This window comes from Ammospiza nelsoni, chromosome Z (assembly GCF_027579445.1).
Source record: "Ammospiza nelsoni isolate bAmmNel1 chromosome Z, bAmmNel1.pri, whole genome shotgun sequence".
Lineage (NCBI taxonomy): Eukaryota > Metazoa > Chordata > Aves > Passeriformes > Passerellidae > Ammospiza > Ammospiza nelsoni.
Genome location: NC_080669.1, coordinates 22,914,910 through 22,933,291, shown reverse-complemented (window position 1 = coordinate 22,933,291; position 18,382 = coordinate 22,914,910). Strand labels below are relative to the sequence as shown.

The 18,382-nt window shown below is 50.3% G+C and overlaps 1 protein-coding gene across 1 annotated transcript; it reads right to left on the bottom strand.

The window, feature by feature from the left end:
• Nucleotides 1-8,911: 8,911 nt before the first annotated feature.
• LOC132087046 (serine/threonine-protein kinase PAK 3-like) lies at nt 8,912-18,382 on the bottom strand. Its single transcript, XM_059493074.1, has 9 exons — nt 18,118-18,382; nt 17,166-17,203; nt 16,648-16,761; nt 12,104-12,216; nt 11,464-11,581; nt 10,715-10,814; nt 10,103-10,299; nt 9,385-9,522; nt 8,912-9,001 (listed from the first exon to the last, which is right to left on the bottom strand). Exons 1-9 carry the CDS (start codon nt 18,380-18,382, stop codon nt 8,912-8,914), a joined length of 1,173 nt encoding a protein of 390 aa, XP_059349057.1.

The following is an 18,382-nucleotide window of genomic DNA, read 5'->3' as shown; positions in this document are numbered from 1 at the left end:
GCGGCCGCTGACATCACAATAGCAGTGCCCTGGGCTGCTTTGTGAGTTCATGCACAGAACCACACCTTCTCTACAGAGAATGCCAAAAAAACCCTGCAGAGTTCTCCTCTGCTACAAAGCAACACAAAAAGCCCTCCCGGTCCATAACCTCTTGCTCAAGGCATCTAAAATTAAAATCACACTAAGCCCCTCTAGCCCACACTGAGAAGACGAGCACCGAGAAGGGACCAGGATGTGAGGAACCCCATTACTGCTCTTTGGCCATTATTGCTTCTGAGCAAAACCCAGAAGGCTTCTTCCAGCTGGACCTTCCTTAGTTCTAGAAAGCAGGAGAAGCACTACTTCAATTACATTTAGAGGTCTCTCCCAGGTGCAGTGTTGAAGCCGGTTTGAAAAATTCAGGAGACTTCCACTTGAGGCAATATGAAAACCCTTGTATTTAGTGTGAGTCAGAACACCCACCCATGATCCTCTTGTTCAATTATTCAAATGATTACTAGAAAGTTCTGATTTCTCTGCATTACCATTGGATAATTATTACTGCATTACTTGTAAAATTTCAAACCATTCCTTCTTGTTGGATCCATTCTTCAAAGCCCACCTTAACCCCTCCCCTTCTGAAAATGTATAAGTATTGCTGCAGACCCTAGACCCCGGCTTTTTCTGCTTCGTTCTTTGTACTGTGCACACTGTTTAGTTTGTTGTTGTGCTAGTACAATTAAGGTGCTTTTGTGAACAACTGGATCAAGCAGTCTCGCTCATCAAAGTCGCCAGGGCCGTTTCTCAGGAAAGCCACTGGCCAACTACCCAGGAAAGGACCAGAGGGCTTCAGTACAGAGGCAAGGCCATGCATCTTTCAGCACTATTTATTCAAAGCATTTTACACCACAGCCATGGGTGTGGTTTCAGCAGGGAAATGCCATGGCACAAAATGCAAGGAGGATCCTTCTCTCTGACTCACTCCAGCAGAGAGGCCTTGGCACCAACGCAGCACCACCATGTTTTCCCCCCACTTTTGTCCTTCAACAGTAAATTTTAGGACACGGGGCTCAGATGGGTGGCACTGAAGTGACAGCTCTGACACACAGCTGAAACCATCAGGGCCAGGGTGGCATGTGGGACTGCTTTTCTGCTCCAGCAGAACAAGGCAACCCAGAGTGGTGACACTGATACCAAGTGAGTTCAGCCAAGCCCAAAGGGAGTCCAGCCAAGCCAAGCGCAGCCCAGCAGGGTGGCAGGAAGAGGCAGCGAAGCGGCAGATCCCATTCCCACACACAAGCCCAGCGTGGCAGACTGATGGCAGCAGCAGTGCCAAACAGAGCTCCGCAGGGAGAGAGAGACACCCATCACCATCGCCACTGCCACCACCGCTGCCACAGAGAGGGAGCAGCAAGCTGCCACTGCAGCTCCAGAGCTGCTCCAGGCTGCACCAGCAGCTCCAATCTACCATCAGAACCATTCTGGAAGCCCTGGCCATCCTGTCTTTGCTCCAGGGGCCCCATGTGACACTTCACCTTGCTTGGTTAAGCCATTACCTCTTTTGTACAATTTTCTTCTTCTTCTTCTTCTTGTGTACTGCTCTTTTTTTTTTTTCTCCTCACTACATTGTAACTCTAACAATCTCAGATTCTCACAGATTGTTTTTACCATTGTCCCCCTCCATTGTCATGGAGAAGGTGAGAGAGGACTGGCTTGACAAGGACTACCTCAAGAAGAGGACAAAGAAAGGAGGGAAGGCCTTAGAAAGGAAAAACAACCCTCATGCTGCCTCTTTTAGAAGGAGTAAAAGTGAAAGTTTCTTAATATCCCTCCGAAAATCTCTGGAGTCCTGACAGCCAAGAAGCACAGAAACCTGGAAACCTTGTTGTGAGACACTAGAGGACACTGCTGCCTCAAAACCTTTCGGGCGCTTGTAGGTGGGGAAAGGGGCAGATCAAGCCTTGCTCTGCTGAGGCGATGCCCTACTCTGCACGCCCCACACCCCCAGGCCCCCATCCCAGCCCAGCTGTGGCCGCTGATCCCTGGCACACCGGAGACAATGCTCCACACCTGTGTCTGGAGCCCCTAACCCAGCTCCTAAATGGCCAGGAGAGTGGGAGCCCCATGTGGGGCAAGGCCCCAGGAAAGCCAAAGGCTATTTACCTCGGGATGTGCGGCCACCACATCTCTTGACACTACCTCCTCTTGGAATTTCTATCAGCTGAACAGCACTGGAACCTCGAGTGGTAGCTCTGTTGGTTCTTTTTGGTCATTTTCTCTTTCTTCTCCCAGTTCCATCCTCTCAGATTTTTGAGAAATTTAAAATCTAACAGACTTGGAGTTTGTTAAGTTGAATGGGCTAAGTTAATGCTTCAGGGAATGTTTTATATTGATTAAATCTTGATCAAAAATTTTTTTTGCCTTTAAAGTTCTCTGATTTTCAAAAGTTGCCAGGGAAGGGTTTTCTGTTGTTCCAACCCCTTGAGAACATCGCTTCAGTATCTATCCTGCTTTTCTAGCTCAGAATACATGAACAAGTTTAAGTCCTCTTAAAGCCTCTCATAGAGCAACGTTTTGGGGCCTTTCACCTTAATTGGCACAGCAAGCAGGGTACTCTTGAGGTGACATGGGCCTTTTCCATACAGCAGGAACTGCTCGTGACATAATAAAGGAGAAATGAGTTTTCAGTCAACGCTGCTATTTTCTGGCAGAAAAGTAATGGAATCCCTCCCAGAAACTGATCTGAACTCTTCTCCACTGACAGCCTTGCTAAAAGCTTCAATAGAAAGCTTGTCCAGCCCTAAAGAGAGACGGTGACTGAGGGAAACTGGCACCATCCAAAGTTACTTGTGCAGCAAATATGACCTTTGGTAGAAGAAAATTAAACATTCCCAGGAAAGGACCATGCCTGGTACCCATAGGCATGGAGGTTTGACTCAGAGAGCTGAATGTTGCCCACAGCTAGAAAAGGAGCTGAACCAGTTGCAAATTGCCTCAGGGCCTGAAACAACAGCCGGCCTCAGGCCCGAGCAGCAACTGAATGCCGGGATGAAGGCAGCCCCCAAAACATGAGAAACCACTGAAACACGCTGGTGCAAAGCCAAAGAGCTTTAGAGCTGCAATTTAACACTGCCGGGGAAGGCCTGGAAGCAGCGTCTTCCACACGCCAGCAACAGCCGGGCCGCCCTGCCTGCAAGGCCAGCCCCGCAGCCCCGGGCAGGCCTTTAACGCCTCAGAGTCCAAGCCCGGCCCTCAGCCTCAACTGCGCCCGCCCCTCACAAACACAGAGGCGGGACGGCCCCAAGGGCATGTCACCTTCCTCTGCTCCCTGCGGGACGCGTTCCACTCTGCACAGCCAATCTTCTTCCCTCCTCCTCCTCATCCCAACCCTGCCCGCGGATAAAGAAGGAATTCGCTTTTCAGGAGGCCGTGTCCGGTAGTGGTACCTCAGTCTGCGACAGAAGTGGTTGAATCACACGGGAAAATTAGCGATGATCCCAAAGAAAGTGAAATGGAGAGTGTTTTGAGAATTTCGCTATTGGGAGGAATGAAATAAATCTTTTGGAGAAGGGCAACAACCTGTGGTTTGCAAAGTTTGGACCCCGTGGGGAGGGGAGAACCTGCAAGCAATGCATGAGAAACAGCTGACGTCCCATTCACCTCCTTCTGTGTTATTGATCAAATTTATGGATGAAGGCTGAGAAAACAAAATCTCAGCACCACCTCCACAAAGTGAGTTGGGAGAGGGTGGGTGGTGAATTCAAATATCCCTAGACGCTCTCTGGAAAGAAAATGGGGAAGAAATGGAGACTCAGTTTCCCTGGATTCTCAATGAAGCTTTGCAAACTGCTCCTTCTGTGCCTCCTCCTGGCGGCCGTGGGCATTGAGCCTTGTCTGCCACCAGCGGCTGGAGGCCGAAATGCTGCTGGCTAGAGAATCTGTAACCTTTAGGAGCAAATGCTTTCATCAAGGTGCAAGTTTGTTGTTTTGGTCTCGCTAATGTGATAAATGGATGTGATTTTGCTAACAAAATTGCAAAAAGTATATCAATAGTTTTGGAAAATAATGGGGAAAAGTATATGTGATCAGTATTATGGAGCAGATGGGTTTTTTGAGCTGATACATCTACAAGGAGACAGGATAGAGGGATTGGATTTGACCTTGGGAATGGACTAGGTCAGGAACTGACTCCCAAACCAAAATTGGCAGCAACTGAAGTTAAGGCAACTCCCTGTGCAGGACCAGCTTTGGATATGAATAAAGTGGGGGCAATTCCAGATGGGGAGTCTAAAATAGTGGTCTTATCTATGAAATAAATAAGGGTTAATTGGAACATAATGCTTACTTCTATAACACCAAGCTTAATCTGCATGCACCACCTGCCAGGTTATCCAGAGGACATGTGAGGAAGACCTTCAGCCTTCCTCCAAGAAGACCCCAAAGAGACCAGAAGACCCCATGGCAACACTGGGAGCATGCGCTGTGCAGGAGAGTGACACAGATTGCAAGAATGGAAAATAGGAGGAGATTTATGGGAAACTACTGATGAATATGTATTAGCATACTGTATGTAAGTTGTGTCTGGATCCTTTTGCCTTCGTACGTGAGGCAGGGTGGGAAACCCTCCCCGTAGCCCGATCAATCGGTTTTTGCTTATGCTTTGTCCGAAGCACTACCAAATTTCTGTAACGACTGAATTTTACCTGATTGTATTATTTCATCTCAGTTAAAATTGCTGACCTCAATGAAAACTGCTGCTAAATTTTAAGTATGTGGTTTATGGAATTGGACATATGAGACCTCATTCTTAACACTAATAACCCTGAATGTTCAAGTGTATCCTCACCAGTCAGGAGACTGGGTGTATGTCCAGACCTGGAATCAAGAGCCACTTAAGCAGAGGTGGAGAGGACTTTTGATCCCATGGCTGTGAGCTTTACAGCGGGAGGCTCCTAAATGATGTGATTCAAGTTAGGTCTGGACACACGGAACTGTATTGGACAGTACAGGAAATGTGACCCCGCTGCAGATAAAGCTGCAATGCAACATGTCTAAAGTGAAAAACATCAAATGGTTTATCTTTCTGCTCATTTCCAGAGCAATGTCCCTAGTATGGCAGCATGGCTGTTTGTTTCTGAATCAGTCAACCATCCTAGCAGGACCTTGTACCTAATGACTACAACAGCAAGTGTGGCTTTGAGTGCCAGAGGGTGGAAGAGACCAAGAAAGAAAAGAGAGCCATGTCCTTCTCCCTAAGGACCTCTCTTAACATCACATACACAGAAAAAATCCTACCTGACCCTTGGAAAAGAAAGTTGCGTTTCTAGACTTCAGTCCAAATTTGCAAACTGGAATGGAACAGAATGTGTAGATCCAACAAAAAACCCAAGTTACCTAAATCTGAAAAGGTCTCAGAAGGACGGTTGCCTACTTCAGCTCAAGTTTGCCTACACGGTGCTAAGAACCCTCATCAGTATTGAAAAGGTACTGGAAAATTAAAATAAGATAACTCTTGCCAAATAAAGGTTTTTCGTGATTGCCACTTTGTTGAGGTCTTCTAAGTTTCTTTTTACAGACTTTTACTGTTGGTTTGATTAAAGCATCACCAAAACTTTCTCAGGCAGAGAACACAAAAGAATGCCAAGTGGATAGTTCCTCTGTATGAAGTAGGTCCAAGTGGGACTGAGTTTTCTTCTTCGAGAGCTGTTTCATGGAAAGATGAAGTGGTGACAGGACTGAAGAAGTGCTGTTCTTCGCTGCATTGAGTGTTTACATGTCTTTATCTTGCTAAGTTGTAAGACATTCACGTTCATATGTTTTATAGAAGTTTGTTGCGCGTAATAGTGAGAAATTTCTGTATTTTCTCTCTGGTAGCCACAGTGGGTGGGGAAGATTCCTCCCTAAACTTATCTTAGGAAAGTCTTTAGACCTCTTGCCATCTCCTCAGAGCAAAACAGAAAATCACTCCAGCAGGGCAAGTATGTGTAGTAATGGTAGGCGATGTGTAGAGCATGATTGTGCAGAAGAAAGGCATGTGGAACTGTTGGTGGTCCCTGGAAGCAGGGAGAAAAGGGGCTGACAGAGGAGCAGAGGTGGCAGCTGCAAAGCTCTCTCCAGCTGTAGATAAAGAAGGCAGAAGTGGTTAAGCTGACTGAAGAGAAGAAGGAAGATTTTGGGTTTGAGAAGCACTGAAGGGTTAGATAAAGTCAGGAAAGGTATTTGGTCTGAACCCAGTACCTTGAGTGAAATGATATGCTGAGGAGGTTGGAGCCTCTTGAGTTTTGTGATGTCTTTGATCCCCCACCCCGAGGCAATCCAGCCTGTTACGACTATGAAGTCATTTCATATGACCTTCCTGAGAAAGGCTGCTGTGCTGTCATTTTCTGAAACACAGTGAGAGGATCTCTCTCTGGGTGCCTGTTCCCTTCTCTGGCCCACATGACAGCCAAAGTGAGTCCATTGCCAGCGGGAGGGGTGTGCAAATGGAGGATGTCCTGGGGACAGCTGGCCAGCATGCAGCACTGCTATTGGGATGCCAAAATTCTGGTGGGGAGAAAGCTTCTTGTGTCTCATTTGCAAGCTGAGCTTCCTATCCCCTTTCAAACCCTTTCACAGTCTAGTGCTCTGTCAACACTACCTGAGTTCCATGATGGGAATTGTCAAGTCCTTTCAAAGAAGCCTTGCCGGAAAGAGAACAGGTCTGGCTTGCAGAGCATTGCTCTGTAGGCCTTAGGAAGTCGCTTTGCCAGCCCTTACCCACCTACTGCTCAAAAAACACATGTGAAAGACTGAAGCTTTGCCAGCTGGGACAGTGGCCCAAAGAGAAGGCGGTTAGGGGCAAAAGAATGAGAATTATTTTGGTGTTGGCACGTCAGGTACCAGGTGGGTGAAAAAAAAGCCCTCTGTGAATAGCTTAGCGGACAATCAGGGAGGGGAAGGTGCAAAGAAAGGAAGAGGTAGAAACATCAAAGGAATGAGAGGACTATGTACAGAAGTTGAAGGTAGCAAAAAGAAAACAAAAAAGAGTAATTGGATAAAATACGGAAAAAATTAAGCAAGTCTTCTCCTGGTGCTGGATGGTGCACTGGGGAATAGTGTCGGCAGATTTGGGTGCCCGTCCCAAAGCCATCACCTGTTTTCCCTCTGCCCTGATGGGTCCAGGCAGGCTGTTGATCTGCATGGCCACTCCCAGTCAGCCCTTGAGTCCTCTGCTCTCCATGATAAGCTCACCATAAGCTGTCTGGCTGTCACCCGTTGTGGCTTCTCTTCTCCTGAGGCTTGGTGTTGGTGGTTGATTGTCTGATGTGTGGCTGTGTGGTCAGTTCTTGGCCCGTGCCCTCCAGAACAAACCCCCACAACTGCCCATTTTTTTGTTTTATTTAAAATTCAAAGTATAACAATCATAGTAAAAATAATAATCTTCTCTTAACTAAAACCAATACAATATTTAATAGACTTTACCTAAACTTGAGAATTAAAATAAACAGGTGGGTTCGTATTGCAGAGCATAACCAAGCAATACGTCAATACAATTTTCATTCCCCCTCGCTTCTCAGGGCCTGAGTGCTGGGCGCCTTCCCACCACTTCATTCCCCCTCACTTAGCCACAAAACAAAAGAGAACACAAAATCAAAAGGACTTGTAGTGGCACCATTCCCTGGTGCCCTTCAGCAAACGCACAAGTCAAAAGAAAAGGTTTCATGGGGGACTAGACCGGGGGGGGACCTTCTGGTGGGGCAGGGCACAGGACTCCTTGTGGGGGCAACAGAGTCGGTCCTCCAGCTGTTTTATTGTCAGCTTTTCCTGTAGGTTTGATCCCTGAAACATGTATTACAACAAAAATGGGGGACTGCTAATACAAGAGGAAAGCAGGGGCAGGATTGAGGGCTCTCAGAAAGTGGGTTAGGGTAGAATCCAGGGCACCATGGCCGGTGCCGTCCTGGCAAGGAGACAGAAAAGGAGGGGAGATGGCAGATGGCTGGTGGCTCGCCGCTGCTCTTGAGCAGGTTCCATCTCCCGGCCTGTCCTTCTCAGGGATTGTGGGTTCAGGGAAGTAGGGGCAAACCACAAAAACTGGGAAAGGAAGTCTGTTGAATATTCTGCAACTACAATTTAAATTTAAATGGTTGTCAATTAGACCGTCAGTTACCACCAAACATCGCAAAGTAAATGATTTTCAAGAATCACTGTATCGAACGTATCTTGAAACGATAAACAGAAATCCATGGGAGAGGTTAAAGTCTAGGGGAAATTCTTCCAGGCCACAGCCCCAGGAAGTGCCCCAGCAGGCCCACAGGCCTCCACAGTGGCTCAGGCAGATCCCAGCTGCACAAGTTTTCACTCCCTCACGTTGGCCTTAGTTCCCGTGGCAGAACTTGCCTTCCCGCTGGACACTCGCCTGCACCTGAGCCCGTGGAGAAGCCCGGCTCCCTCCCCCTCTGCCCACAGCCACAGCAGCATCCCCAGCAGTGACACCACTGCTCTGCTCCACTTTGCCCTACTCTGCTCCTCTAGTCACAGCTGCAAGCCTGTATCTCCTCTAGTCACAGCTGCAAGCCGGTATCTCTACAAGAGGTTATGGCCTGGAGGCAGTGAAGGAAGAAGACCTTCTAACAGGCTTCCAAACCCTGCCACAAACCCCATCCATGGGTCTTCCCACATTGAAGAAACACCTGCCCATTCAGAAGCAAATTTAGAGCTTATTCAGAGGCTGAGAACAAAGGGAAGCTTCCTGCACAGTCAAGGTTTTATTTATGACAGTATTTATTTTGACTACCAGTCTCAACACACTACAACCTATGATCTATAATCTTCAAACTACAAACTACGAGCTATAAACTACAAACTACAAACTACAAAATACAGACTACAAACTACGAGCTATAAACTACAAACTACAAACTACAAACTACAACAATGGCCTCTTCCAGGGCTAGTATCTCCTGTCGGCCATAAACTGCTGCGTGGCCATGATGAGAGGCGTCAGGTCAGAGGTTGGCTTGGCTGATGTTACGAACGGATGCTGCCCAAAGAGAAAAAGAAAACATGAACTTGACCTTTCCTCACAGGCTGAAACAGGCTTTCTCTGGCTACCAGAAAGATACAGAAAGCAGAAAGGAGGGCATTCTGGGCACCTCTGTCTCCACATCCAGGACCTTGCTACATGAGGCAAACATGGCTCCCAATCCCACAAATCCATGAATCCAGATGAGGAGATTTGGTCTAGGTGACCTTGAAAGGCTCCCTCCAAGGCATCCTAGGCCACGATTCTCCTTTGTTTTCCTTTGCAAGCCCCCAGACTGGAGATACTTAGGAGCGGGGCCCATCAGACGCCTTGGACTTGAGCAGATGAGGAGCCCCTGGCAGCGGGCAGCTGGCGCAGCCTGCAGCCGCTTTGCCTTTTACCTGCAGCAGTTCCTGGGCAGACCAGCGCCTGTCCTCGTCCCTCTCCAGGCAGCAGTGCAGAAAGTCTCGCAACCACGCCGACTGTTGCCTGGGCTTCTGCAGCTTCGGCCTGCCCCCGCTGCTGATCAGCTCTTGAACCTAGAGAAGAAGGAAATGCCACACTCTACCTGTCTCCTTCGCACCCCAAACTGCTCACACACACCCCACTGGAGAGCCTCCACTCTCCAGTGGCACTTCACTCCCTGCTAGATCCTGGGAGATACATTTCCAACCCCTGCTGAGAGGACCCAAAGCAGCCCTAGCCAGTCCAATATGCAAAGGCTCTTGCCTTCACCCCTGATTTCACTGGCTGATGCAATTAAGAGCAACTCCATCAGCAAAAGCACACTTGGCTTCTCTGAGAACTGACACCAGCTCTACAGGCGATTTGGAGGATGAACTTTGGTCTAACTCTACTGTTTCCAAGGATTATTCCATACAATGCAGCTCAGCACGGCTCACTGCTCCCTTAGGCAAAGCTTCCGTCAAGCAAAAGGCATCACGATTCTTTGTGCTGTTCCTGCACTGAACTGGCAGAGGGGATGATCTGGACAAGGAGCACGAGACACTATGCAGCCTGGAACCTCTCATCTCAAGGTGTTAGCAAGCTTGCCAGGCAGAGGCATGGGAGCAGATTTTGTTTGGGTGACAGCAGAATCTGAGAGCAGTTGCAGCGCACCGTGCGGGAGGTTTCATTCCAGTAAGGAGGCGCCCCTTCCACCATCTCGATCGCCACAATGCCAAAGGACCAGATGTCCACTTTGGGGCCATAGAGCTTCCTGGTGAAGATTTCAGGCGCCATCCAGTAAGTGGTCCCGACAGCTGATCTCCGTTTGTTCTGCTCAGCGGTGAGCTCAGCAGCAAGGCCAAAATCAGCTGAGGAGAAAAAAGGAGGCAGCGTGAGTGAGGAAAGCAAACAAAAGGAGTCCCCACTGTACCCATGTCCAAGAAGGCAGCGTGGAACCCAGCTGCCATAAAGGGGCCATGCTGCCATTCCTTGGGCCTGCAGCAAAAGAAATGCAGAACTGGCCACTTAGCAAAAGCCCCCAGTTTCAGACAGTGGCTTTTAGTGCCCTGAAGCTATTAGACTGTGAGTGCCTTGCTTGGGAAGGGACACATCCACAAGCCAAAGGCACTCCTGAGCCCTTGTTCCCAGCAACACCTCCCTGCACCTTGTGGCTGTGCTCTGCGCTTGCAGCAGGGCAGCCTGCGCTGCAAGGGAACCGGCAGTCACCCAAAGGCAGCCCCACACCACAGCCTGCCACGGCGGAGCCTGGTCAGCAACACCCACCCAACTTGACAGATCCGTCCAGACTCAGGAGAATGTTGCGGCTTTTGACGTCCCGGTGGATCACTTGCTTGGAGTGAAGGAAATCCAGGCCTTGCAGGCACTGAGAGGAAAAAGAAACACCAGCCTAAGTGGATTTTATCCCACAAGCAGGGAAGTGGCACATCTGCAACACTGCCACATTCCTGGGCCACGCTGAGCCATGGCAGGACAGGCTGCTGGCAAGGGCAAGAGCTTGCTGCTCCAACACGAGGACAGCAGTGCCTTTCTAAGTGAGGGTGCGTTTGCTTCTGAAAGAGAAAGGGCAATTGTTCCTCCGGCCGTGCCCTGCAACCACAGACTGACGGAGCACTGCTGCAGTGGCTGTGCTCTCTCCAGTCAGGCAACAGTGGATGCTTTTGCAAACACCACTTTGGGTGCAAGGCTCTCCTTTGAGGCTCAGCTCTCTGAGAGTCCTGCAAGTATCTCTTTGTCTTTGCCACTTGCTTGACATTGCACCACCAGCACTTTTGCCCTTCAGGGATGCAGGAATGCAGCTCACACAGGCTCCAGGCAAGTGTTTAGAGAGGCAAACACAAACACACTAGAAGAAGGGCAGGGACACTGGCAGGCACTTCAGGTGCTCTTACTACTGCCAGTCATAAGAGAAAGGCAGCAAGGAGGCTCAGGAGATGAAATCTCTCCTCTCCTTACCACTTGTTTGGAAGGACCATCGCGACCAAGCCATGGGAAGCACAAGCACCGTCCCTTACCTCCCGAGAGACAGCTGCTATCTCTCCTTCTGCCAGATGAGTCTCCCTGATGACATCGTGTAAGGAACCTCCGTCCATGTATTCCATCACCAGCCAGAGTTCCTCGTCCAGCAGGTAGCTGAAAGGGGGAAACAACAGCCTGGAGATGAATGTGCGCACTCACACCACCTGATGCATTCTCGTTTCTGTGTCTCTCTCAGAGGAAGACAGGAGGAAGTGAGGAGTCATTCACTATGCTCTACAGGCCTTGAACTCTGGGCAGTCTAAAAGACTGCTTGGTATCCACACCAACGCAACAGGCCAAGGGAAATACAATCTACAGTGCTTTGTCAGCACTTCAGACGCATGGGGGAAAAATCAAACCCCAAACCAAATAAAACCATGGGGAGAGAGCACAGGAACTTTGAGGCTGTTGGCTCGGTAAGATAGAGCCGAGTCTGGCCTTTGAAGGCGCCCTTCAAACTCGGTATGCCAGGAATGATTAACACAGCCCCAATGCAATCTCCTCCCAAGACGCTGTAGATCAGCCCAGAAACAGGAATGAACAGCTCCATCCTCTGCCAGCCACCAAAGGAGTGGCGGAACCTCTGGCTTGCAGGATGTGAATGACCTCTCGCGGCAGAACAGCAGAACCACTCACCTGTCTACATAGTTGACAAGGTTGGCATGCTTATTGCCACGCATGACCTGGATTTCATTCAGGCACAGTTCGCTGCCGCTCTCTTGCAAGAGACTGATTTTCTTTATGGCCACCTAAAACGACATAGAAAGCCATGAACCAAAGAAGTCTGTGGCACAGGACCACAAAGGCAATTATGGGATGATAGTGCTGGGCTGGGCCAAGCTGCCTTGTGACAGGACATCAGAGCGCCTGCTTGGGCACTTCCCAAGACACGGAGCCACATATCCTTTGCCTTGGAAACCTGGGAGAAACACGCTCTAAGCTCTCCACCTCCAAGCTCTAACAACCCTCACTCTGCCCCAGGGCCAGTCTTCTCCCAAGGTATTACTTTATCATCCCCATGCTCATTCACACACCTCTTGCAAGCAGGAAGCCATTTTGTGCTGGTAGAAATGGAGCAAAACTGCTGGGAAACCTTTGGCACTTCTAGGGTGTTTGGTCATTCCTGCAGCAACCACTGGCATTCTCTATTGCACAACAACAAACCCAGCTCTTACAGACACGACAGAAAAAATGCCGTCCATAAAACATTCTGAGGCTTCTTCCCTTTAAGAAATACACCCCTACATACTTCACGGAAAAAATGCCTCCAAAAAGGACAATCCTAGCACTTCCTCACTTCAGGAACTTTTATTTTGCTCCACTAAAATATTTTCCTTCACACCACTGACATTTGCAATTACTGCCTGACTGCCAAAAGACATAACTCCTGCCTTGATCTCCTAGGCGTATACACCAGGCTCTGAGCAGGGCTTAGGCCCTTGAGAGACTCCTTGCAGACCACTCTCTCTGAGCACACTTCCAAGGGCAGCACTGCAGGTGCCTACAGAAGGACCAGCACCATTCCCATGTACTTGCTGACAGCCAGAAATGAGAACTCAGCAACCCTGCAGCCCCAAAGAGCAGTGCCATGCTCTGAGACGCCAGCTGGGCACTAAGACCCAGGCAGCGTGTCCTCCTCTGACAGATACCGCCTGGCCTCCTTGCATTCCCTGGGGCAGCTGAGGAGGACAAAATCTGTCCCCGCTGCATTTGGCAGGCGGACACTGCTCTGCACTTCATTCCCCTTTGCAGCAAAGCTCTACTGGCCACCCAAAGCTCAGCCACAGCTCACAGCCGAGGGGAGGGCACTCGAGAGCTGCAGAAGCTGCAGCGCTGCTTGACGCTTACCTCTTCTCCTGTGGCAGTCTCCACTGCCATGCACACCAGGCCAAAACCCCTAGAAACAAAACAGCAGCAGAGAAAGAAGAAGACCTTTAGTCCCTGCAAGGGCAAGACACTGCAGTCCAATGGGAAAAAAGCCCGTGGGCAAACAGTAAATGGAACAGGACCGATTCTCGTCTTGATGTTTTCCCCCTTTTCTCTTTCTGTATCTGTACATGTGTGGGTTTTTTCCAGGAACTTGCTGGTTGGGCCTTCTCCCACCTCTCCTTGGAGTCTGTCTGCCAAACTCAAGCACCACCACTCAGGCCTCCTGAGAAGCCTGAAGCCATGTAACAGCCATGGAGGAAAGCCTCTAGACACAGATTCCTTCTTCAGCTTGCAAGCAATTTAGTGTCCAGCAACAGCCAGAGCAGGCAAAGGCTTCCATTGCTGCACACACAAATGGAGAAGTCCTCAAAACACAGCATCCCTGGACAGCTGTGTTCTGGGTCCAGAGCATTTGGCAGCTGCTTCTCTTCAATGCATCAGACACAGGGAGGACTCGACTTTTCTGCAGACTTCTTGTACATTTGGCTTCTCACAGAGGAAATGTTGCAAATCAGTCCCATTTCCAGGCAGCAGAGCCGGCTTTCAAAGGGAACAGCTTGGTGGATTCTTTGCAGGAAAGGCCTCAACCCAACAGGATCCACCAGGGGTCTGCCATCAGCCAGATGATGCCTTTTCCTCTGGAGTGCGTTGGCACTGGGCATTGCCCTGAAGCTTTGTCTTTTGCCACCTCAGCTACAAAAGACAGCTGCTTCTTTCATTTCGGCTTTTGCCTTGTAGACTAGGCGGTGGCCATCCTGACCACTGAACCCTGTTTTCAGCAAACTACTGGAAAGAAATGTTACCGAGAGCTGTTCCCTGACAGCTGTCAGCTGCTAACTTGACCTTTGAGGCAACAAAGTTTCTCCTCTTTTCATGCCCACGCATTCTGTGTTCTTTTGAGACATGCAAAAACGATTTCTCCTGGGAAAAGCGGCAAACAGGTGCAACACACTTGAGGGGCAGGAGATCTGCCAGGTGCTGCTCTTTGCTGCAGAAAAGACGTTGCCAGCATCCAGGTGTCTTTGCCATGCCTTCGAACCACAGCTATAAATGCTGACCCGTACTGAGAGATCATCAGGCATCATCTTAACGCAGTGTCTGAACAGCTTTGGAGCTTGCCTGACGTCGCTCTGGGCAGATGTGACACCAGCAAAATGCACAGGCCCTCCCTTTGAAGAAGGAGCTGTGGCTGCACTCACCCTTTGCCAATAGTTTCCAGTTCTGTGTAGACAGCCTCAGGATCTCCCTCGCTCACCAGCATCTCTGTAAAAACCCAAGGAAAGATGCTCACTTCAAAAGAGATCCCACCCTGCAGCAGATCAGAAAGGCAGCCCCACTCTCTGCCACACTGGGCCCTTTCAACTCAGGCAGTCGGGAAGCAACAACACCACCGCACCGCCACCACCTCAAAAACAACAGCAGCAAGACAAGCAGCCCTGCAGCACAGATGGCCTGCACCAAACTAAAAGGCTAAACTAAAACCTAAGCACATGCAGAAACAGTCAGAGCAGACGGGGATCACAAACCTGTAACCAAGAGAAGTGATTGTTGTCTGGAAACATTAAGGGCAGCAGGAAAAACAAAACCTTGCTGTTCTTGGCAACCAACACTCTGTGACATTCAGCCAAACCTTGAATCCTTGCAAACATCAAAGGCATCTTGGCTCCTGGCATCATTGTTCTCAACAGCTGCCCTTTGCAGCACAGCAAGAATATTGCAAAGTGCTTCCAGCAGAAGCGCAATCTCCAGCTTTAAGCAGGACAATTTTGCCTAAACAATGGCCTTCTGCCTTTCAGGAGCAGGAGCTCATGTTCCAACCTACTGTGATGGGCCTTAGGAATGAGGTGCCTCAGCCCTTAGGACAGGCTGAGTTCTGAACATGACCTTGGCCGTGCCCCACAGGAGCTCCTTGAGGCCTGAGACTCACTGGCTGGGTCACGGCCTCCTGCTCAGCCAGAAACAATCTCTGGTTTGCCTTTTGCCTCCAGGGAAGCTCAGGCAAAGCCTAGCCAGGCTGAGCTGCTCTCAGAGGCAGGAGCAACAGCCCGGTGACCCCTCACCACCTCAAAGCACAACAACAGGTCCTGTGTGGAGGCCTCAGCACCTGGCGCTCAGCTGAGGAGGAACAGGAGCTGGCACAGCTCATGCCGACACACACGCACACACAGGGCACTGCTCCAGCAGACAAGGATCACAAAGGACCTACTCAGCATGGCCAGGCACTTGTCCTCTGTCCTCTCTCCCAGCTGCTCTCTGCTGCCAGAGGAGCTACTCGTGCTCCAGATGCACGAGCTGCTCACGCTTGACTTGCCAGCTTGGGGACTGGAGGCTCCTTCAGAGCCTTCTGCTGCAGCTCCTGCAGGTGCCAGGACAGAGGAGGTGGAGCTCTGGGACAAGAAATGAATGAGGGTCACAAATGTGCCTGGCAGAGATGCCCCTCCCATCCCATTTCAAATGCAAGCCCCTAGGAAGATGCTGCTGGCCACATCCAGGGCTCTTCACCTCTCAGCTTTTGCAGCCCGCTTCTCCAGCTCAAGGCCCAGAATCCAAAGGCTGCTTTTACACCACGCACAAAATGACACCACAGACACTGCTAACCAAAGCAGGCACTTACTGATGATCTTTGCTCTGGCCCTGGGCTGACAGCAGGGGCAGGTTCATCGGCACCTTCCTCCTCTTTAGCCTCTTCCTCGGGTACAGAGGCAGCCAGAGCAGGTGCTGACGCTGCCCTTCTGCTCTGTGGACACACAGCAGCATGAGGGACAGGAAAGAACCTGTCCTTCACAACCTTACCTATATTCAGCTACAGGCCCCGCTGCATCTCAGCTGATCCTTTAGCTACTGACAGCTGCTCTCTGTGCAGGGCCAGGTCCCTCCTGGGGACAGTGTCTCCAAATATCCTGCAAGCTTCTGAACTGCACCTTTGCACTGCTCTCTTCACTGGGGACAGGGAGCCTGCACAGCCACTGGGCACCAAGGGCCTCACTTGTACCCCAGGAGCATCCAAAGACATCCTAATGCTACCTCTTTTCTCTTGCTAAGAAAAAATCACAGCCCCTTTCAGAACAGTAGGAAGGTGATGCCTGAACATCCAAGTTCCACGCCCCTTTTCCAGGCCTCACAGCCTGGGGGAAGGGCAGGCAAGATTCCAGCCCTCAGCATCTTCAGCCAGGCACGGGAGGTGCTGTCTGATCAGAAACTTGCAGCTATGCTTTGCTCCAGCCACAGGAATACCCAGAGCTGCCACTTACTGATGCTGGATGCTCAGGCCCTGCAGGGGCACTTTGCTGGGCATCTTCCTCCCCTTTGGCCTCTTCTTCAGGAAGACACGCAGCCACAGGAGGCTCCGAGGTTCCTTTTGGGCTCTGCAGACAGACAGCACTGTCAGGGACACGTAACCTTCTTTATATTCAGCTCCAGAGCCAGATGCACTAAGGAGAAAGCATCTGCAGAGAAATGGGATTCTAAGGTGCTCAAACTCAAGTAAAACGGGCCAGTTTGATGGGACTGCACTCTCTTGTACAGGAGAAATTCCATCATGGCTTAAAGCACCCAGCAGCCCCACTTTCAGCTGCTTAAAAGCTCTGGAAAGGAACTGGAGAAAACAGCCTGGGCTTCTCCAGCTCCTGCTGCTGCCTAAGCTGCAAAGGGCCTGGACTGTACTTTCATTCATCCAGCCAGGCTGGCACTGGACTGCAACAGGCCCAGCTCACAGCTTGCTCCACAAGTGTCAAATGCCACCAACGCCAGAGGCTCCTTTGCCACTCACCCAAAGACCGGATTCTCTCCAGGCAAGGCTGATGTGACCTGCAACACACAAGGGAAAAAGAACCAGATGCTGTAAGAAAACTGCCTGTGCTGGCCAAGCCCACCAAAAAGTCAACCCAAAGACAGAGCATTCTGCTTTCACTGCATCACTCCAGCAGCATCCCTTGTGGCACACAGCAAGCAAGACAACAGCAGCACAAAATACTGCCTGGTGTCTACCTTTTGTCCTCTTTGGCCACTCAACCCACAGAAACCTGAGACTGAGAAAATCTCCAAGTGGTTCTCTAACAGTCATTGCTTCTGCCCCACCCCAGCCTGCAGCAGCTACAGCTCCTCTCTTTCCTGTACTTCAATTTTCTCAAGACATTGCATGCAGCAATTGCCATGAGCTTACTGCAAACCTTTCCCCAGGGAGGCTTCACCCCTGTCCCCCTGAGCCATGGTGGCTGTTCTATGGTGACACAGCAGTGGAACAGCTCCTGTGTCTGGGAGCATACAAGAACTCCTCTAAAATGTCTATCTCAGAGGCCTTTTCCAAGCGCGTTCTGTAATTTCATCACAGAACAAACGGCTCTTTTAGCGTGCAGGAAGCGTCAAGTTCCACAGGCACATGCTGGGATGAGGGAATGCAGACAAGAAGACTTGAACTGAGGGACTTCCCCTCAGTCCTGGAGAGCAGCGCACAGCTTTTACAAGGACTCCTGCCAAGCTCTCCCAGTCTTCCCATCCTGGAAGTTGTCTTGCTGGAGCCACCAAACTGAGGAGACTCCAGACTCCATTGCCACGGCAGGAGCGGAACCCCTGCAGGCTACATTACAAATGCTGCCCACGCCCCACTGGCGAGAGACACCCCCTTCTTAGCTGGAGCTCGGGGCAGGGGCATTATCCAGCTGAAGGCCTCTTTGTGGCATTTGGGTTTCCATATGCTGCACTGAACAAAAACGTCTACTTACGTGCCAGGTGGGTGAAAAAGTACCCGGAATAAGCCACAGTAAAGGCCGTGAAAGCTGCAGCACACACTCCCTCCATGGCTTGAGCGGCGCCGGTCAAGTCTGCACCAGACAAGACCTGTAGGAAGAAAAGAAAAATATTCAGAGTCGTGCTGGCAGAGACCTCGTCGATGAGCAGGTTCCCCTGCAGTGAGCGTGCACAGAGCTGCTCTGCACACTGAGCCCTTCCGGGCCTCGGCACAGCAACTCTGCCTGACAACGCTGCCAT

What these genes read in the sequence shown, in the direction of transcription:
- LOC132087046 (XM_059493074.1), bottom strand. Translation starts at nt 18,382, where the DNA reads ATGGCAGCGTTGTCAGGCAGAGTTGCTGTGCCGAGGCCCGGAAGGGCT. An exon ending in CTTGTCAACTATGTAGACAG is followed by an intron (nt 11,582 to 12,103) that starts GTGAGTGGTTCT and finishes TCCCCCTTTCAG; the next exon opens with CTACCTGCTGGACGAGGAAC. An exon ending in GGACGGATCTGTCAAGTTGG is followed by an intron (nt 10,300 to 10,714) that starts GTGGGTGTTGCT and finishes TTTTCTCCTCAG; the next exon opens with CTGATTTTGGCCTTGCTGCT.